This window comes from Mus musculus, chromosome 4 (genome assembly GCF_000001635.26).
Source record: "Mus musculus strain C57BL/6J chromosome 4, GRCm38.p6 C57BL/6J".
NCBI classification, from domain to species: Eukaryota; Metazoa; Chordata; class Mammalia; order Rodentia; family Muridae; genus Mus; species Mus musculus.
Window position 1 is genome coordinate 110,462,476 of NC_000070.6, and position 22,668 is coordinate 110,485,143.

The window sequence follows — 22,668 nt, forward strand, 5'->3', positions numbered from 1 at the left end:
TGATACCCTGCTCCATTTCCTCCATAATCTCCTCTCCCATGCATTTCTCTATCTCCATCCACCTCCAATATCTAATTTATTTCTCCTTCTGAGAAAGATTCAAGCATCCACCCTTGGACCTTCCTTGTCAATTGGCTTCTTTTGGTCTGTGGATTGTAGTAGCATGGTTATTCTGTACTTTATGGCTAGCATCCACTTATAAGTGAATACATACCATGCATGTCTTTTGGGGTCTGGATTAGCTCACTCAGGATGGTATTTTCTAGTTCTATCCATTTGTCTGCAGAATTCATAATGTGCTTGTTTTAATAGATGAGTATTATTCCATTGTGTAAACGAACCACATTTTCTTCATCTGTTGTTCAGTTGAGGGGCATCTGGGTTTTTTCCAGTTTCTGGCTACTAAATATAGGTGCCATGAACATAGTCGAGAAAGTGATCTTGTGAGATGGTGGAGCATTTTGGGAGTATATGCCCAGGAATGGTATAGCTAGGTCTTGAGGTAGAACTATTCCCAATTTTCTGAGAAATGGCCAAATTCATTTTTAGAGTGGTTTAAAATATTTTCCGTTTTCCATGATATGATTTTGGCTTCTTTGTCAAAAAAATCAAGTGTACATAGATGTGTGGATTATTTCTGGGTCTTTGAAATAATCCCACCAGCAATTTAGGAGTGTTCCCCTTGCTCCACATCCACACTAGCATGTGATGTCCCTTGAGTACTTGATCTTAGTCATTCTGATGGGTATAAGGTAGAATCTCAGGGATGATGTGATTTGCATGTCCTCGATGACTAAGGACGTTGAAATTTCTTTTTGGCTATTAGATATGCCTGTGTTGAGAATTCTCTGTTTAGCTCTGTACATCATTTTTAATCTGGATTATTTGGATTGTTGGTATCTAACTTCTTAAGTTCTTTATATACTTTGGATATTAATCCTCTGTCAGTTGTAAGATTGGGAAGATCTTTTTTCCAATCTATAGTTTGTCCTATATTGATGGTGTTCTTTGACTTATAGAAGCTATTCAGTTCCTTGTGGTCCCATTTATTGTTGATCTTAGTGCCTGAGCTATGGGTGTTCTGTTCAGGAAGTTATTTCTTGTAACAATGAGTTAACAGTTATTCCCCACTTTCTGTTCTATTAGATTTAGTGTATCTGGTTTTACATTGAGATATATGATCCATTTGAACTTGAGTTTTATGCAGAATAAATATGGCTCTATTTGCATTCTTCTACATTCAGATATCCAGTTAGAGCAACACAATTTGTTGGAGATATTTTCCCTTTTCCACGATATGATTTTGACTTCTTTGTCAAAAAAATCAAGTGTACATAGTTGTGTGTGGATTATTTCTGAGTCTTTGATTTGATTCCATTGATCCACTTATGGCCATTTTCACTATGTTAATACTACGGATCCATGAAAATGGGAGATCCTAACATCTTCCGATATCTTCCTCAGTCTTCTCCAGAGACTTGAAGTTACTGTCATATAGGTCTTTCACTTGCTTGGTTAGAGTTACTTCAAGATATTTTATATTATTTGTGACTATTGTGAAGGGCACTGTTTCCCTAACTTCATTCTCAGCTCATTCATCATTTGTATAAAGGAGAGCTACTGATTTTTTGAGTTAATTTTGTATCCAGCCACTTTGCTGAAGTTGTTTATCAGTTTTAGGCATTCACTGGTAGAATTTTTGGGGTAACTTTATGTATATTATCATATTATCTGTGAATACCGATACTTTGACTTCTCCCTTTCCAGTTTGTTTGTCCTTGATCTCTTTTGTTGTCTTATTGCTCCAGGCAGAACTTTAAGTACAAAATAGAAACAGAAGGAACATAGCCAAACTTAACTATGAGGCCACAGTCATTCTGATACCTAAACAACATAGAGACTCAACACAGAAAGATAATTCCCTCTCAATTCCCTTATGAATGTTGATGTAAAAACACTCAATAAAATTCTCACAAACTGAATACAAGAACATATTACCCCCATGATCAAGTGGGCTTTGAAATTATGAGCAAAATAAATATTTCATTCCTCAAGTTGCTCATATGTATATTTTGATTAAATTTATATAAAATAACTGATACAATAATCAATCATAATGTGGGATTATTATTTCTTATTATTTATGTCTGTGCCAATTATTACATTTTTGCAGTTTCTTTTTTCTTTATTTGATCTCATTATATCATACATGTTTATCATAGTAAAATATAAATTTAAAGCACTGGGGTCTGGAGATCATGTGGACTGGCTGCATTTCCAGAGGATCTATTACCTCCTTCAGTCAACTTCATTAACCAGGTCCATATGTATTTTATAAACATACATTCCAAGTATACATACAAATTAAATACATAAGATTGCAAAGTACTGTTTGTTCATTTGCTAGATTTAAAATAAAATAGTCTATGCTTTCAGCAAGTAACAAAAGTTTTCAACAATAAAATAAAATTTAGCTCCTAAAAGTCTCTTTAAATTTTTTCACAAATCAAGAAATACTTGCAAGTTATTGACATTTTGCAAAGCATTGCATAATATTTGGGATGGAGAGGCAGAAAGTGTCAGTAAAATGTAGGAAATTTGTCACTTTTGATGTGATAGTACATGATTACTAGAGGGAGAAATTTATTGGAAAAATAATTCTAAAATAAAGTTATATACAATGTGCTATATGAACACAGAGGAATATCTATTTTTTATATGGGAAAGATAAGGCAGTACTTCCTGGGGGAGATAATATTTCATGTACAGCCACAGCCTGAATAGGATTTTCCACAAGAAAAGCAGGGTATGTGTGTATCTAGTCATACATGGATTTACTATAAACAGAGCACTTTCAAGTACTGACTGACAGGGCAGTTTGACAGTGTTGTTGGTGACATGCATGATTTTTCTAAAATTATAGTTTCTTTTAAATAAAATTATGAACAAATTAAATGCAAATTTTCTTGAGTTTTATTTTAGTTGTAGTTAGAAAAAAATTGTAAAATTCTTTGTATTTGAATGCAAACAGAGATGGGTTATAATCTCACGTAATTGCAAATGGACTTATTAAATAAATTAACATCTGGTATTGCATTTGGAGGTCATATAAGATTCTTCTCTTTTTAGTACACCTGTTATTCCTGGCTCCTACAGAGTAGATACCATCAATGTTGGTTTGTTTCATTTAAACAAACTTAAATGCTACAATTTACAAAGTAATCACTGTATGTTCCACAGAATTTAGACATGCCACAGATGTGTTCTGTTCCAGAAGAATATCTCAGTAAAGTCATCTACAATATTTTTGTTTTCAGTGCCTTAGAAATGTTATTTTATATCATTTTGAATGTGCCACTCACGTGTAATAGATGTGTGTGTTAAATTATTTTATTACTAAAAATGCTAGCATTAATCTAAGTCTTAGTAAGTTGCTATGTCTTGGTGGTGGATGTTTGATCTCAGTGGTGATAGCTGCTGAGTGATTATGATCACATGGTGGAGGCTAAAGTTTGTATGGCGCTGCTAGTTTCTTAAGTAAGGCAACTGAAATCTGTTACACTGATCAACTCGTGTTAAGATTTCTCATCAGATATGGTAGCACTTGCCCATAATTTCAGGGTGTAAGAGGCTGAGGCATGAGGATTTTGAGACACTCTGGGCTAGGGAGTCAGTATATGACTCAAATAAACAAAACAAGAAAACATGAAACAAAATATCATCATCAGAAAAGATATCTCTGTAGAATGCAGTCTGTTGCTACCATGTTGCCCAGAGTAAAACTCTAAAAATTGGGACACAGGTATTAACTGCTGATGCACTAATCTAAATTATTAGTTTTTATTTCAGTGATGTTTATAAGCTTTCATCAAAGCAGATTCTGACCCAGGCATGGCGGCATATGCCTTTAATCCCAGCACTTTTGGTAGGCAGAGGCAGGTAGATCTCTATGATTTTGGATTCAGCTTGGTCTACATAGAAATTTCTAGAACAGACAGTTTGAGACCTTGTCAAAACAAACAAACAAAACAAAACAAAACAACCCCCCACCCCCCCAAATCCAACAAAACCAAACCATAAACATAAAGTAGATTCCATCTCAAGAAAACACATCTTCTTCTTATCCTTTAGAAAGAAATCCTCATTTCTACACTTTTTGTCTCACTGGCTGTATTAGGCCAGTCTGGTGGATGCATTTTTACAATTGAGGTGTCTTCTTCCTTTTTAATTCTTAATTAAAAATATGTTGAATGGTTATTCTCATATCTACTCATTTTCCCATCTGTCTCTGTTTAGTTTTTTTTTTTTTTTTTTTTTTTTTTTAGGTAGCATTTTATTTTTAAAAATTATTTATTTATTTATTTTGGTTTTTCGAGTCAGGGTTTCTCTGTGTAGCTCTGGCTGTCCTGGAACTCACTTTGTAGACAAGGCTGACCTCGAACTCAGAAATCTGCTTGCCTCTGCCTCCCAAGTGCTGGGATTAAAGTGCCACCATGCCCAGCACTAGGTAGCATATTTTATTGGGATATATTCATTGTAAATAATATTGGTTTTAATAAATATATTTTTATACACTTATATCTTGAGAATTATATTTTTGCCCTAGTTTACTTTTTGTTGCTGTAACTGATCAAAACTGACGTAGGTAGGTAACAGTTTATTTGTGTTATAGCACACATCTCAGTCTATAATGGAGTGATATTAGAATAGGAACCCACACAGGAACATAGAGGCAGAATCTGAAGCAAGACTGTGGAACAACACTTCTTATTTGTTTGCTTCCCATGGCTTGCTCAGCTTACTTTTTATATAACCCAGGACTGCCTGTCCAATGGGGGCACTCCGCTGAGTAGACAGGGTCTTTCTACATCAATCATCCATCAAGAAAATGCACAGGGACCCCAATGGAAGAGTTAGGGGAAGGACTGAAGGAGCCGAAGGGGCCTTATCTGGCATCAATGGGAGGGAAGGCCCTTGGTCCTGTGAAGGCTTGATGTCCCAGTATAGAGGAAGGCTAGGGTGGTGAGGCAGGAGTGGGTAGGTGGGTGGGGGAGCACCCCTTTCCTAGTTTCCCCTCCAAAAATCCCCCATCCCCTCCCACCTCACCCTGATCCCCAACCCACCCACTCCCATTCCTGGCCCTGGCATTCCCCTATATTGGGACTTTCACAGAACCTAGAGCCTCTCCTCCCACTGATGAACAATTAGGCCATCCTCTGCTGCATATGAATCTAGAGCCACAAGTCCAACCATGTGTTTTTTTTGATTGGTGGCTTAGTCCCAAGGAGCTCTGGGGGTACCAGTTAGTTCATATTGATGTTCCTCCTATGGGGCTGCAAACTCCTTCAGCTCCTTGGGTCATTTCTCTAGCTCCTTCATTGCGGACCCTGTGCTCATGCCAATGGATGACTGTGAGTATCCACTTCTGTATTAGTCAGGTACTGGCAGAGCCTCCCAGGAGACAGGTATATCAGGTTCCTGGTCAGTAAGCTCTTGTTGGCATCTGCCATAGTGTCTGGGTTTGGTGGTTGTTTATAGGAAGGATCCCCAAGTGGGGCAGTCTCTGGATGGTTATTCCTTCAGTCTCTACTCTGAACTTTGTCTCTGTAACTCCTTCCATGGGTATTTTGTTCCCTGTTCTAAGAAAGATTCTGAGCTTCTGGGCTAATATCCACTTATCAGAGAGTGCATGTCATGTGTGTTCTTTTGTGATTCGGTTACCTCACTTAGGATGATATCCTCCAGATCCATCCATTTGTCTATGAATTTCATAAATCCATTGTTTTTAATAGCTGAGTAGTACTCCATTGTATAAATGTAACACATTTTCTGTATCCATTCCTCTGTTGAGGGACATCTGGGTTCTTTCAATCTTCTGGCTATTATAAATAAGGCTGCTATGAACATAATGGAGCATGTGTCCTTATTACATGTTGGAGCATCTTCTGGGTATATGCCCAGGAGTGTATTGCTGGTTCTTCTGGTAGAACTATGTTCAATTTTCTGAGGAACCACCAAACTGATTTCCAGAGTGGTTGTACCAGCTTGCAGTCCCACCACCAATGGAGGAGTGTTCCTCTTTCTCCACATCCTCACCAACATCTGCTGTCACCTTAGTTTTTGATCTTAGCCATTCTGACTGGTGTGAGGTAGAATCTCAGGGTTGTTTTGATTAGCATTTCCTTGATGATTAAGGATGTTGAACATTTTGTTTAGGTGCTTCTCAGCCATTTAGTATTCCTCAGTTGAGAATTCTTTGTTTAGCTCTGTATCCCATTTTTTAATAGGGTTGTTTGGTTTTCTGGAGTCTAACTTCTTGAGTTCTTTATATATATTGGATATTAGCCCCCTATAGGATTTAGGTTTGGTAAAGATCTTTTCCCAATCTGTTGGTTGCCATTTTGCCTTATTGACAATTGTCCTTTGCCTTACAGAGCTTTGAAATTTTATGAACTCCCATTTGTTGATTCTTGATCTTACAGCACAAACCATTGCTGTTCTGTTCAGGAATCTTTCCCCCGTGTCCATGTGTTCAAGGCTGTTCCCCATGTTCTCCTCTATAAGTTTCAGTGTCTCTGGTTTTATGTGGAGTTCCTTGATCCACGTAGACTTGAGCTTTGTACAAGGAGATAAGAATGGGATGATTTGCCTTCTTCTATATGCTAACTGCCAATTGGGCCAACACCATTTATTGAAGATGCTGCCTTCTTTCCACTGAGTGGTTTTAGCTCCTTGGTCAAAGATCTAGTGACCATAAGTGTGTGGGTTCATTTCTGGGTCTTCAATTCTATTCCATTGATGGAATAGACCATTTTCTCAATGTTTATATGTTCCACAACTTGCTATTGAATGCTGGAAACCTACTGTAAGACATCAGAAAATTAGATAAACATTATTTTCATTTGGAATTGGTTCACCCCTTTCTTTAGGTCCTTTGTGTAAATACCCATTTCAAGTTAGTGAGGACTTTATCTACCTTTCAGCTTTTATTTCTTTAAGTTTGTCACTGGTTTCCAATTCTTTTAGTGTTACCTTATATTGACAGAAGATGTTGTCTGGGGAGATAAGAGAATTTTTCCTCAGTGTCTTTTTTTTTTTTTTCCATTTTTTATTAGGTATTTAACTCATTTACATTTCCAATGCTATACCAAAAGTCCCCCATATCCACCCACCCCCACGACCCTGCCCACCCACTCCCCCTTTTTTGGCCCTGGTATTCCCCTGTACTGGGGCATATAAAGTTTGCAAGTCCAATGGGCCTCTCTTTCCAGTGATGGCCGACTAGGCCATCTTTTGATATATATGCAGCTAGAGTCAAGAGCTCCGGGGTACTGGTTAGCTCATAATGTTGTTCCACCTATAGGGTTGCAGATCCCTTTAGCTCCTTGGCTACTTTCTCTAGCTCCTCCATTGGGAGCCCTATGATCCATCCATTAGCTGACTGTGAGCATCCACTTCTGTGTTTGCTGGGCCCCGGCATAGTCTCACAAGACACAGCTACATCTGCGTCCTTTCAATAAAATCTTGCTAGTGTATGCAATGGTGTCAGCGTTTGGATGCTGATTATGGGGTGGATCCCTGGCTATGGCAGTCTCTACATGGTCCATCCTTTCATCTCAGCTCCAAACTCCGTCTCTGTAACTCCTTCCATGGGTGTTTTGTTCCCAAATCTAAGGAGGGGCATAGTGTCCACACTTCAGTCTTCATTCTCCTTGAGTTTCATGTGTTTAGCAAATTATATCTTATATCTTGGGTATCCTAGGTTTGGGGCTAATATCCACTTATCAGTGAATACATATTGTGTGAGTTTCTTTGTGAATGTGTTACCTCACTCAGGATGATGCCCTCCAGGTCCATCCATTTGGCTAGGAATTTCATAAATTCATTCTTTTTAATAGCTGAGTAGTACTCCATTGTGTAGATGTACCACATTTTCTGTATCCATTCCTCTGTTGAGGGGCATCTAGGTTCTTTCCAGCTTCTGGCTATTATAAATAAGGCTGCTATGAACATAGTGGAGCATGTGTCCTTCTTACCTGTTGGGGCATCTTCTGGATATATGCCCAGGAGAGGTATTGCTGGATCCTCCGGTAGTACTATGTCCAGTTTTCTGAGGAACCGCCAGACTGATTTCCAGAGTGGTTGTACAAGCCTGCACTCCCACCAACAATGGAGGAGTGTTCCTCTTTCTCCACATCCTCGCCAGCATCTGCTGTCACCTGAATTTTTGATCTTAGCCATTCTGACTGGTGTGAGGTGGAATCTCAGGGTTGTTTTGATTTGCATTTCCCTGATGATTAAGGATGTTGAACATTTTTTCAAGTGCTTCTCTGCCATTCGGTATTCCTCAGGTGAGAATTCTTTGTTCAGTTCTGAGCCCCATTTTTTAATGGGGTTATTTGATTTTCTGAAGTCCACCTTCTTGAGTTCTTTATATATGTTGGATATTAGTCCCCTATCTGATTTAGGATAGGTAAAGATCCTTTCCCAATCTGTTGGTGGTCTTTTTGTCTTATTGACGGTGTCTTTTGCCTTGCAGAAACTTTGGAGTTTCATTAGGTCCCATTTGTCGATTCTCGATCTTACAGCACAAGCCATTGCTGTTCTGTTCAGGAATTTTTCCCCTGTGCCCATATCTTCAAGGCTTTTCCCCACTTTCTCCTCTATAAGTTTCAGTGTCTCTGGTTTTATGTGAAGTTCCTTGATCCACTTAGATTTGACCTTAGTACAAGGAGATAAGTATGGATCGATTCGCATTCTTCTACACGATAACAACCAGTTGTGCCAGCACCAATTGTTGAAAATGCTGTCTTTCTTCCACTGGATGGTTTTAGCTCCCTTGTCGAAGATCAAGTGACCATAGGTGTGTGGGTTCATTTCTGGGTCTTCAATTCTATTCCATTGGTCCTCTTGTCTGTCTCTATACCAGTACCATGCAGTTTTTATCACAATTGCTCTGTAGTAAAGCTTTAGGTCTGGCATGGTGATTCCGCCAGAAGTTCTTTTATCCTTGAGAAGACTTTTTGCTATCCTAGGTTTTTTGTTATTCCAGACAAATTTGCAAATTGCTCCTTCCAATTCGTTGAAGAATTGAGTTGGAATTTTGATGGGGATTGCATTGAATCTGTAGATTGCTTTTGGCAAGATAGCCATTTTTACAATGTTGATCCTGCCAATCCATGAGCATGGGAGATCTTTCCATCTTCTGAGATCTTCTTTAATTTCTTTCTTCAGAGATTTGAAGTTTTTATCATACAGATCTTTCACCTCCTTAGTTAGAGTCACGCCAAGATATTTTATATTATTTGTGACTATTGAGAAGGGTGTTGTTTCCCTAATTTCTTTCTCAGCCTGTTTATTCTTTGTATAGAGAAAGGCCATTGACTTGTTTGAGTTTATTTTATATCCAGCTACTTCACCGAAGCTGTTTATCAGGTTTAGGAGTTCTCTGGTAGAATTTTTAGGGTCACTTATATATACTATCATATCATCTGCAAAAAGTGATATTTTGACTTCCTCTTTTCCAATTTGTATCCCCTTGATCTCCTTTTGTTGTCGAATTGCTCTGGCTAATACTTCAAGTACTATGTTGAAAAGGTAGGGAGAAAGTGGGCAGCCTTGTCTAGTCCCTGATTTTAGTGGGATTGCTTCCAGCTTCTCTCCATTTACTTTGATGTTGGCTACTGGTTTGCTGTAGATTGCTTTTATCATGTTTAGGTATGGGCCTTGAATTCCTGATCTTTCCAAAACTTTTATCATGAATGGGTGTTGGATCTTGTCAAATGCTTTTTCTGCATCTAACGAGATGATCATGTGGTTTTTGTCTTTGAGTTTGTTTATATAATGGATTACATTGATGGATTTTCGTATATTAAACCATCCCTGCATCCCTGGAATAAAACCTACTTGGTCAGGATGGATGATTGCTTTAATGTGTTCTTGGATTCGGTTAGCGAGAATTTTATTGAGGATTTTTGCATCGATATTCATAAGAGAAATTGGTCTGAAGTTCTCTATCTTTGTTGGATCTTTCTGTGATTTAGGTATCAGAGTAATAGTGGCTTCATAAAATGAGTTGGGTAGAGTACCTTCTACTTCTATTTTGTGAAATAGTTTGTGCAGAATTGGAATTAGATCTTCTTTGAAGGTCTGATAGAACTCTGCACTAAACCCATCTGGTCCTGGGCTTTTTTTGGTTGGGAGACTATTAATAACTGCTTCTATTTCTTTAGGTGATATGGGACTGTTTAGATGGTCAACTTGATCCTGATTCAACTTTGGAACCTGGTATCTGTCCAGAAATTTGTCCATTTCATCCAGGTTTTCCAGTTTTGTTGAGTATAGCCTTTTGTAGAAGGATCTGATGGTGTTTTGGATTTCTTCAGGATCTGTTGTTATGTCTCCCTTTTCATTTCTGATTTTGTTAATTAGGATTTTGTCCCTGTGCCCTTTAGTGAGTCTAGCTAAGGGTTTATCTATCTTGTTGATTTTCTCAAAGAACCAACTCCTCGTTTGGTTAATTCTTTGAATAGTTCTTCTTGTTTCCACTTGGTTGATTTCACCCCTGAGTTTGATTATTTCCTGCCGTCTACTCCTCTTGGGTGAATTTGCTTCCTTTTTTTCTAGGGCTTTTAGATGTGTTGTCAAGCTGCTAGTATGTGCTGTCTCCCGTTTCTTCTTGGAGGCACTCAGCGCTATGAGTTTCCCTCTTAGAAATGCTTTCATTGTGTCCCAAAGGTTTGGGTACGTTGTGGCTTCATTTTCATTAAACTCTAAAAAGTCTTTAATTTCTTTCTTTATTCCTTCCTTGACCAAGGTATCATTGAGAAGAGTGTTATTCAGTTTCCACGTGAATGTTGGCTTTCCATTATTTATGTTGTTATTGAAGATCAGTCTTAGGCCATGGTGGTCTGATAGGATACATGGGACAAATTCAATATTTTTGTATCTATTGAGGCCTGTTTTGTGACCAATTATATGGTCAATTTTGGAGAAGGTCCCGTGAGGTGCTGAGAAGAAGGTATATCCTTTTGTTTTAGGATAAAATGTTCTGTAGATATCTGTCAGGTCCATTTGTTTCATAACTTCTGTTAGTTTCACTGTGTCCCTGTTTAGTTTCTGTTTCCACGATCTGTCCTTTGAAGAAAGTGGTGTGTTGAAGTCTCCCACTATTATTGTGTGAGGTGCAATGTATGCTTTGAGCTTTACTAAAGTGTCTCTAATGAATGTGGCTGCCCTTGCATTTGGTGCGTAGATATTCAGAATTGAGAGTTCCTCTTGGAGGATTTTACCTTTGATGAGTATGAAGTGTCCCTCCTTGTCTTTTTTGATAACTTTGGGTTGGAAGTCGATTTTATCCGATATTAAAATGGCTACTCCAGCTTGTTTCTTCAGTCCATTTGCTTGGAAAATTGTTTTCCAGCCTTTCACTCTGAGGTAGTGTCTGTCTTTTTCCCTGAGATGGGTTTCCTGTAAGCAGCAGAATGTTGGGTCCTGTTTGTGTAGCCAGTCTGTTAGTCTATGTCTTTTTATTGGGGAATTGAGTCCATTGATATTAAGAGATATTAAGGAAAAGTAATTGTTGCTCCCTTTTATTTTTGTTGTTAGAGTTGGCATTCTGTTCTTGTGGCTGTCTTCTTTTTGGTTTGTTGAATGATTACTTTCTTGGTTGTTCTAGGGCGTGATTTCCGTCCTTGTATTGCTTCTTTTCTGTTATTATCCTTTGAAGGGCTGGATTCGTGGAAAGATATTGTGTGAACTTGGTTTTGTCGTGGAATACTTTGGTTTCTCCATCTATGGTAATTGAGAGTTTGGCCGGGTATAGTAGCCTGGGCTGGCATTTGTGTTCTCTTAGTGTCTGTATAACATCTGTCCAGGCTCTTCTGGCTTTCATAGTCTCTGGTGAAAAGTCTGGTGTAATTCTGATAGGCCTTCCTTTATATGTTACTTGACCTTTCTCCCTTACTGCTTTTAATATTCTATCTTTATTTAGTGCATTTGTTGTTCTGATTATTATGTGTCGGGAGGAATTTCTTTTCTGGTCCAGTCTATTTGGAGTTCTGTATGCTTCTTGTATGATCATGGGCATCTCTTTTTTTATGTTTGGGAAGTTTTCTTCTATTATTTTGTTGAAGATATTAGCTGGCCCTTTAAGTTGAAAATCTTCATTCTCATCAATTCCTATTATCCGTAGGTTTGGTCTTCTCATTGTGTCCTGGATTACCTGGATGTTTTGAGTTAGGATCCTTTTGCATTTTGTATTTTCTTTGACTGTTGTGTCGATGTTCTCTATGGAATCTTCTGCACCTGAGATTCTCTCTTCCATTTCTTGTATTCTGTTGCTGATGCTCGCATCTATGGTTCCAGATCTCTTTCCTAGGGTTTCTATCTCCAGCGTTGCCTCGCTTTGGGTTTTCTTTATTGTGTCTACTTCCCCTTTTAGTTCTAGTATGGTTTTGTTCATTTCCATCACCTGTTTGGCTGTGTTTTCCTGCTTTTCTTTAAGAGCCTGTAACTCTTTAGCAGTGCTCTCCTCTAAATCTTTAAGTGACTTATGAAAGTCCTTCTTGATGTCCTCTATCATCATCATGAGAAATGTTTTTAAATCTGGGTCTAGATTTTCGGTTGTGTTGGGGTGCCCAGGACTAGGTGGGGTGGGAGTGCTGCGTTCTGATGATGATGAGTGGTCTTGATTTCTGTTAGTAGGATTCTTACGTTTGCCTTTCGCCATCTGGTAATCTCTGAAGCTAGCTGTTTTAGTTGTCACTGTAAAGAGCTTGTTCTTCAGGTGACTCTGTTAGCCTCTATGAGCAGACCTGGAGGGTAGCACTCTCCTTAGTTTCAGTGGGCAGAGTATTCTCTGCAGGCAAGCTCTCTTCTTGCAAGGCAGGTACCCAGATATCTGGTGTTCGAACCAGACTCCTGGCAGAAGTTGTGTTCCACTCACTAGAGGTCTTAGGATCACGTGTGGAATCCTGTGTGGGCCCTTGCGGGTGTCAGGCGACTCAGCTGGCAAGGTAGCCGGGGCTCGAGTGGAGTGGAAGGGGTTTGTGCCCCAGATCAAGCCCGGGTAGCCTGCTTCCCTATGTACCGCAGTCTCAAGTTCCACGCGATTGGATTGGGGTAGGCGCTGTGTTCCACTCATCAGAGGTCTTAGGGTCCCGTGGGGAGTCCCGTGTGGGCCCTTGCGGGTGTTGGGCAAGACTCTGCTGTCAAGGTAGCCCGGGGCTCGAGTCTCGAGTTGAGCGGAAGGGACTTGTGCCCCAGATCAGGCCCGGGTAGCCTGCTTCCCTATGTACCGCAGTCTCAAGTTCCGCGTGATTGGATTGGGGCAGGCACTGTGATCCACTCACCAGAGGTCTTAGGGTCCCGTGGGGAGTCCCGTGTGGACCCTTGCGGGTGTTGGGCAAGACTCTGCTGGCAAGGTAGCCCGGGGCTCGAGTCTCGAGTCGAGCGGAAGGGACTTGTGCCCCAGATCAGGCCCGGGTAGCCTGCTTCCCTATGTACTGCAGTCTCAAGTTCCGCGTGATTGGATTGGGGCAGGCACTGTGATCCACTCACCAGAGGTCTTAGGGTCCCGTGGGGAGTCCTGTGTGGACCCTTGCGGGTGTTGGGCAAGACTCTGCTGGCAAGGTAGCCCGGGGCTTGAGTCACGAGTCGAGCGGAAGGGCTTTCCTCAGTGTCTTATTCCAATAAATTTTCCTTAGGCATTGTGACACATAAAAGCTTTGTTTTAAAGATTTATTTGTATCAATTTAGTTATGTATCCATATGTATCTGTATGTGGCTATGTTCCTATCATGTAGTTGTCTGAAGAGGCCAGAGCCATTGGATCCCACCTAGAGTAGGTGGTAGTAGTAATAGGTGGTAGACCCATTGTGGATGTTGGGCACCAAACTCTGGTCCTCTGTAAGAGCAATACATGCTCTATACTTCTGAGCCATGTCTCTAATCCCATGGAAAGGCTGATATCCATGTTTCTGCTCATACTATGAAAGTAGATTACTATTGCTTATTATATTCTGTATCTGCTACCTTGCTTGAAAGAGCAGGACTACTTTCTCCCTGTACTCATGTACTCTCTGTTAGATGGGTCCATTTACTCTTTTTTGGGGAGGAAGTTCTCATGATCTTATGTACTTTTCCTTTAGTACAAAAATACTTGGTGAGTTTTACTTGATCAAAGACTTTTTTTCTTCTATCCTGGGCAAAAAAATATAAGCTAGAATCCTTGGCCCACGACTATTTTTGCCTTTTCTACTTGTGTTGAAGAATTTTCTTTTATTTCCTTCCTAAAATGGCTCTCAGTTTTCCACTAAGTTCCTAAGGTTTTTGTTTTTTCCCATAGTACAATATGGCCCTTTTTCCTAAGAGATGCTGACAGTGGTAAAATTTTATAAAATTTCTATAATACAGAGCCACTGTAGCACAAAGGACATTTTTCTGAACTAGTGTTCTGGACCTAAACTTTCTCCAAAATATCTGGTAGATGTTAAGGAAGCATCTTTAAGCAGATATGGATTGCTAGTGTGTCTGTGACTCCTACTGATTATATGTTCTTATAGTTCTTGTATCTGATCTTTAATTTTTTAAAAAAGTATTCTTTTTCTCGTTGGAGTAGATTTAGTATTTTTTCTTCATAGGTCTTGTAATAGAAAATTCATCTCTTACAGCCCATTTTATATTATCAAGGGCTTTTTTGTTTATTTGTTTGTTTAGAGACAAGGTTTCTCTGTATATAGCCCTGGCTGTCCTGGAACTCACTTTGTAGACCAGACTGGCCTTGAACTCAGAAATCTGCCTGCCTCTACCTCCTGAGTGCTTGGATTAGAGGCATGTACCACCTCGCCCGGCTATCAAGGGCTTATTTTTATCTGATACAATATTTTTGCTTAACTGGCAGTCCCAGTTCTATGGTAGAGTTGAGAAAACTATGGTTTTGTGTTTTGCTGGGATTTTTCTTGTTGTTAGTAATGGACAATTCATTTTTCTGTATATTGAGTAGAATTAACGTATGATTCTCTCAGCTCTTAGATTATTTTTGTAATGGAACATGTAGACCCTGTAGTGATATTTATAAAGATTGCCTCATTCATATTAAAGAAAAATACTTATGATGGATTACTATAATAGTTATTAATGAGTTGGTCTCCTGCTACTTTGTGGATTCTTCCTTTTCCCATCCTTTATCCTTCCTTAACCCCTTGGTCTCACCCCTTATTATTGGATAGGAGAGAAAAAAAGGATAGAGAGGAAGAAGGAAGGGAAAGAGATTCCTGAATAAAGTCAGGAATTTGAAAGGGGGCACATTATTATTAAACTACTTCCTGTTGATTAGGGAGTTCCTTGGAGTGAGTTTGATTTTTGCTTTCAAGATATCTATTTTTTTTCTTACTGTTTCTTCTTTGCATATGACTACTTAACAAATCATGACCAACAGCAACTGTCACCAACCAAGCAAGAACTCTTCCCTACTTCTCAGGCCTTAGCATTTATATATATTTCTAAAATGTCCCTAGAATTCTAATCATTGCACAATCACAGAGACTATCTACACATGTCAAATTCATGCCCTGCTAGAGCACAAGGCAAACCACAGTCAGCTGCTTTGGACAGTCTGAAGTAGCCCCAAATTCCACACCTTGAATTAAAACAGAAACATTCTTAAAATATTTCTGTTTTTTTTTCTTTTTTTTAAGAAACCAAAACTCTAAAATTGTCGCTACAATTCAATCTCCTGAACATAGCTTAGATTTCAGTAGCGATGCAAGATAGCTTTAAATCTAAATATAGAACAACCTTGGAAAGTGATTTAACTATTCTATTTCTCATTACTAGAGGTCCCAATGTTAGTGTGTGATAGAGATAAGATTTCAAATTAACTTCAAATTACATCAAATTATTAGATTTCTATTGCAAAATACACTTAGATAATCTGTTCAATATTAGTACTTTCTCTTTCTCTTTGTTTTTTTTTTTTTTTTGAATAGGCAATGATACAGGAAATGAGGATGCCATTGGAGGGAATGTGAACAAATACATAGTGCTTCCAAATGGATACTCTGGACAGCCCAAGAAAGGACATCTTACCTTTGATGCTTGCTTTGAAAGTGGTAAGTGTAGTAAAAAGCCTTGTTTTGAGTTTGTCTAAGAAGCCTGTTTTCTCATAATCTAATTCTGTCTGACCAATCATTGTGATTCAGTCCATTTAGTTTTTCACTATAATGGAACATGTTTTTTTGAGGAAAGTTAGTTATGAATGAATTTGCATTAACTTGGAAATATTGGATTTCCACTACTCTATAGTATTAAATATGTAATAGTGGTGTTGCTATTTTGAAATAAAACTGGCATTATTTGGCAATAATTCTTTGAATGTCTACTTTATACTCCATGAGTTTAAGACAGTCATGGAAGTTGGTCTTTTGGAAATAGGCTTCTCTGTATACATTTAAAAAAAACAATGACTAATTGATGATAGTATAAAATATGTCTCTCTATATATTACCAAGTATAAATTCATAAAAACAAAAGAAAAAATAATCTTACAATTAGGAAACATTTGGACAAAACAAATAAGAGTAATAATTTCTCTTAATTCAAAGATCTGTGAATTAGGCTGGAAATACTGGATTTTCACTGCTCTATATGATTAAATATGTAATAATGATATTGCAGTTTTAGAATAAAACTGGTGCTAATTGGCAATGTTAAATGCTTTTCTTTGAATGTCTCCTCTAAATGGGTCATCAAGATTTGATTGCATATTCCCATTTAATAGGAGTTGGCTCTTTGTAGCTTTCAATGTTTTCAACTTCAATGTCTTCTGTGTCTTCTGGATAATGCATATTAGTAAGTCAGAATATTCTGAAATATTAATAAAATGCAAACAATTGTATTTACAAGTTAATTCTTGTTAATTTCTTTTAGGTGAATATATGTTTCTGTTTTTGTTTGTTGATCTGTCTGTCTCTCTTGAAGCCCATTGTCAATTATATGACAGTTCTTTGTACCTTGAAGATTTTTAATAGTAAATAAATGGAAATTTGTTCATGATGTATTTTTTAATATTAATTCCACACTATCTTTGCTTGATATGGTTGATGTACAAGACATTGTAAAAAGAATGGATTATGTGAGCAGAAGTCCTTGTTTCTTGATTTTGCTGGACAGAAACTGAGATAAGGCATTCACAGTGTTGTTTCCTACACACATTGTGTGGAGTCATGTGTTTAGTGATTATTCCCTAGCTTCTGGTGAGTTGTTATTAAATTTTGTATTTATTGGCTTGTAGAAACACCCCAATTTTTAATTTTATCTTAATATGGTATGGTATTTTCTATGTTTGTATATCCTCACTTTCCACTTTTTATAAAGATGCCAATCATTGTATTATGTGTACTTAAATAATTTCAAACTTGAGTACATGTCTACCAGTAAATTTATATTGTAAGATACTTGGGATAAAGGTTTTAATATGAATATCAATTGCGAGAGGACATAACACATGCAATGCTTTTCTTTTTGTCAAACTTGAATAATATCCACATAATTAGGAACAGTATTTTCTATATTTCTCAAGCTTGTAATTGTTCCTTTTCCTGGTTTCTACTTGATTACCAAATGTTACTTTCATTACTTTTACCTTATTAAAGGGCCCAACGGCTCTTTACACTAATGCAAAGATTGTGAAAGTGGAATTTTTTCTTATTTTACCAATTGAGTGTTTTGATTTAGTTAAAACCTGATAAAATACATATTTGTTTTAAAGAGAGTCTTTTCTTTGGGAACAATCCAGATTTTTATACCTTACCAGAAGGCTCAGTGTAAGAAATTTTCCAACATGACAACATAATTACTGAATTATTAATACCTGTTTTAAAACATGCAGACAATTGGTTGTATCAATTGCATCTGTTGTAATATCCAGAAACAGAAACAGCTTCTCACACATGTTTAATCTGAGTCACTTGTTTCATTTTGGTTATCACATACATTTAACTGTCATGGGAGAAACAGCAGACAGAACCCTTTATTTGGATGTGTACATAAAATACATGGTATGAGGTCTTAGAAATCATATGTAAATTTACAAAAATGTACTTGTTGATTTTCTGGGATCCAGTTCTATGATGTAGATAACCCCCTTGGTCCTGTGAAAGCTTTATGCCCCAGTGTAGAGGAATGCCAGGGCCAAAAAGAGGGAGTAGGTGGGTTAGTGATCAGAGAGAGAGAGGGAGGGAATAGGGAGTTTTCAGAGGGGAAACCAGCAAAGGGGATAACATTTGAAATGTAAATAAAGAAAATATCTAATAAAAATAAATAAATAAAAAAACATAATAATTCTTCCTAATGGACTCTCTCATATGTGAACAGCATTGCAACAATATATTCCATGAGAGTATAATTCGTAACATCCTTTCCATTAGACTGAGAAATATTGTTAACCATTTATTGGTGAACACAATCCAGTAGCCATTTAAAATAATTTGTTTGGCATATACAGATTTCATATGATATAGTTTAATTCAAGGATTTATTTAGGTGGTTTAACACAGCATATAAGATTCGGTTTTCTTCTGGTCAGATCTTGTATTATACGTAGTTGTGCTATAAACTCACTTCCAGGTATGTATAACCTTTTGACATTATGACACAACATTGCCATCTATGAAGTTCATAGTGTTCCACAATGTTCCCTGAGTCTGAGGTGCAGGAATAGTTTGTAGATATATCTATTGGGACTAGGGTTTTATTGTTTTCTGTTCTCTGAAGTGGTCTCTGTTTATTGCAGAGAAAACTTTTCTTGCTGATAAGGTATAAGGACAAATGTTTATAAATTATTGTTAAAGGTTATAATGGTTTGGTAATTAGTGGCTGTAGGTTCTTTACAGTAACAGGCATAGTTTCTCTCTTGTTGTATAATTTTAATGTGTTCTTGAATTCTGTTTGCAAGTATTTTGTTGAGAAAAGGTTCCTCTATTTTCATTAAAGATATCCGGCTAGCAGAACTGATAAGACTTGTTATCAATTATCAAATGTGTTGCTGAAATGATCCTCTCTTTGCTATGTGGCCATAGGATCAAGGGTAGAACTGGACACTCAGCATCAAGGTGACTGGATGGAGTCAAAACTTTGATCACCACTTGGTTTCTATATACCTACTGGAGGCAGGATACATAAGTGACCCAGTGAGGTCTATTAAGTCTCTGAGGACTGTGGTTAGATCTTCCAGGTTCAAGTAATCTCTGGAGTCATTACACTATAGATTCCAGTTCTTCCGTTGACTGCTATAACCTCAGAAATCATAACTCCAAACCCTCAATGACCCCACTGACCACCAGAACTAAAGCTCCAGTCCTCAAGGGACCATATAAACACTGTAGCTAACACTTGGGTTATTTGCTGACCTCTGAGTTCACTAGACTGGAGTTCTGGTTTCAGATTTCTGCCCTACACAAGCCAGAGTCATGGTCCTGAGAAGCTGGAGGACAGGTCTGGTACCCTCAGGTCTTACAGTATGGAAATCAACATGGAGGTTCCTCAAAAAGATAGATTACCTTTTGAATTACCATATGATCTAGCTATACCACTCCTAGTGTATAACCAAAGCATTATATATCCAATTACAAAGATACTTGCTCACCCATGCTCATTGCTGTTCTATTGATAAATGTAGGAAATGGAAACACCTTGGATGCCCAACAACTGATAAATGGATAAAGAAATGTAATTATACATAATGGGATGTCATTCAGGTGTTAAGAAAAATGAGATTATGAAATCTACAGGTACTCCAGTCCTATTTAGAAACTTTCAGCTTGTGCCTGTAAGTTGATACATACTACTTCATTTTTTTATTCTAGCTGATTTATGGTAGCTGGTCTTTATTCTGGGTACTGTTGATTTCCAGAACTCTTGCATTCTCCTGCAGTCATCTACCTCAATATGCAGTTATATGCTTGTTGCTTTGGCTCTATTTTTAAAATAATAAATGTGTTCTGGGTATGTCTGTCTATTCAGTCATCTTACTTACCTTGATGTTTATCTCTATCTGTACATACATATACACACATACACATACCTACAGACACACACACACACACACACACACACACACACACACACACACACGGTTGACACATTCAAACTAACATACCTATTCCTTCAGAGAAATACCCCTTTTATTAGAGCATTTAAATTCTATTCACCAAAGTTCAAGTCTATTAATTTTTTTTTCCATTTTTTATTAGGTATTTAACTCATTTACATTTCCAATGCTATACCAAAAGTCCCCCATATCCACCCACCCCCACTCCCCTGCCCACCCACTCCCCCTTTTTGGCCCTGGTATTCCCCTGTACTGGGGCATATAAAGTTTGCAAGTCCAATGGGCCTCTCTTTCCAGTGATGGCCGACTAGGCCATCTTTTGATATATATGCAGCTAGAGTCAAGAGCTCCGGGGTACTGGTTAGCTCATAATGTTGTTCCACCTATAGGGTTGCAGATCCCTTTAGCTCCTTGGCTACTTTTTTTAGTGGTATACAATGCAGTGCAGAGTTGTCTTTTACAGTGGTATAGAGGTTCTTCTTTTCCCACAAAAGATATATGCTCTTCGGTGACCAAGTGTTTTGTTATTTAAGAAGAGAACCTTTTTGGATATATTTTGAACAGTTTGGTGGGGTTATATTGCAATATTTGTTGTTATTATATTGAACGAGAGGCTAGAGATACACATGTATATGAGAACAATGGCCCAGTGAAGGTGGAGACAGAAATTTGATCAATGCAGATATAAGCCAAGGGATTATAAGGACTCATGACAACTATATTACAGGCAGAATGAATTTATTACAGGAGACCAGAAAATCCATTATCTAGCTATATTTTTCAAAAGGGCCCAGAGGAGTCTTCTTTTATGACAGCAATAAAAATATACCAGTAGAATGGACATTAGTATCATTGAGAAATTCATGGATGTCTGTCTTTTGTCGACTAAAACTGGCAATAGAAGTTCTACATGAAATTTATTTCTGTTTCCAAGGCTCAAAAAACAAAACAGGATTCCTTATGAGCAGTTCTATGTTTTGATAGTTCTTAACTCCTCTACTCCTAATTGTGGTGTCTGATTCTGATTGCTCCCAAATGAAGCATCATAGGAGAGGGTTAGAATAGACCCAATATCTTAGCTAGTACCTTAAATCTTTAGTTCATATCAATGATCTCTTATCACGTTATAATTTCCTCCTAGCCTAGTATCTTCAGAATCTATTTACTGTTATATATCTCCTTTGCTTTTAATGTTACAAATTGGTTAGATCTTACAGACTAGGTAAAAGTTTTTAAAATTTAAGTATTTAAGCTGTTTCCTTGTGTAGTAGGGTCTTGCCTTACCTTTCCAAAACCTGACTCAAATTAACGGTGTGGAAGTATCTCAGGTCCAATTTCTGAATAACACACTACCCAATAAACTAGTGACTTATGGGACTTGAGACATGGCTCTTCAATTAAAAGTGCTGGTTGCTTTTCTAGAGGACCAGGATTCAATTCACAGTACCCGTATGGTGGCTCACAAACACTTTTCAATCCATTTCTTGAGGATCTCATGCTCTCTTCTGCCATTCTTGAGCACCAAGTACTTATGTAGTGCACAGACCTATGTGCAGGTAAAACACCCATACACATTAAATAGCATAATAAGCATTTAAAAAGAAAATAGTGCTCTAAAATCATAATTTTATTTTATCATTGTGTCTGATTAGTCTAGTGTTCAGACGGAACATAGCAAAAGATATGTTGTCTTTGCTTCACCGTGTTTAGGATCTCAGAACAGAAAACATTTATCTATTGAAATTAAAACATTGAGATCTAGGAATATTAGAAGACATAACCTCTCAGATGTCTATCATTTGATATTAAATATCAGTATTATAGCACTGTGTATGTAGCTTATCCCTATGGCTTTAATTCTTCACAAAATGCTGAGTTGGTATAATTGGACTGTGTATACAACACCATTGGAATCCAAATGTGTGTGTGTTAAAGTGAGCATGGTTGAAACAACATTTCTTTCTATGAGTTATCTTGGAAATCAAATATGCAAATAAATAATTGCAAGCTCATGACAACTGCCTGATATGTATTAATATTAAACAAGATACGAGCAAAGATAATTCGAAGACTTCAGAACATCAGGCATATGGGAGAACACATGATTATACTATTAGCTCATTATCAGTGTTTAGACTGTAACAATAAAATACTATACATTATGTGTATTAAATAAGAAACATTTTTTTTACGGATCTGGATGTTAGAAAATCTAAGGTTGAGGTCCCTGGCAGATTCAGTGTCTGCTAGTAGTCTCCATTTTAGTTCTTTAGGGTGTTTTCAACATAGCCTTATAATGTAAGACAAGGGTAAGAGGGCTTGAATACGATACCAATTTTGTTCATAAGTGCTTCACATTTATGGCCTAATAGTTCCTTAAAGACACTGTGCCCTAAGACTGTCATTTTTCAGTATATGACCTTTTGTCAGAGAAATACACAGATATTAAATAAATAATATAGGCACTAAGGTAGAAGAGAATGCTATTCGGGCGGGAATACACTATTATGAACATATTGAATGGTGCACTTGACCTTTCTATGTCGTGTTGTTTAGGC

General features: G+C 37.6%; 1 protein-coding gene across 9 annotated transcripts in view; it reads left to right on the forward strand.

The window, feature by feature from the left end:
• The window catches only part of Agbl4 (ATP/GTP binding protein-like 4), a 1,266,676-nt gene that overhangs the window by 64,827 nt on the left and 1,179,181 nt on the right, over nt 1-22,668 (forward strand). For 8 of the 9 annotated variants that reach the window (XM_011240657.3, XM_011240658.3, XM_011240653.3 and 5 more), the window contains exon 2: nt 15,990-16,112. In XM_011240657.3, coding sequence (XP_011238959.1) covers nt 15,990-16,112 — 123 coding nt within the window. Of the gene's footprint in view, nt 1-15,989; nt 16,113-22,668 lie in introns of those variants that run through there. The other variant, XM_011240655.2, reaches the window with a different exon arrangement.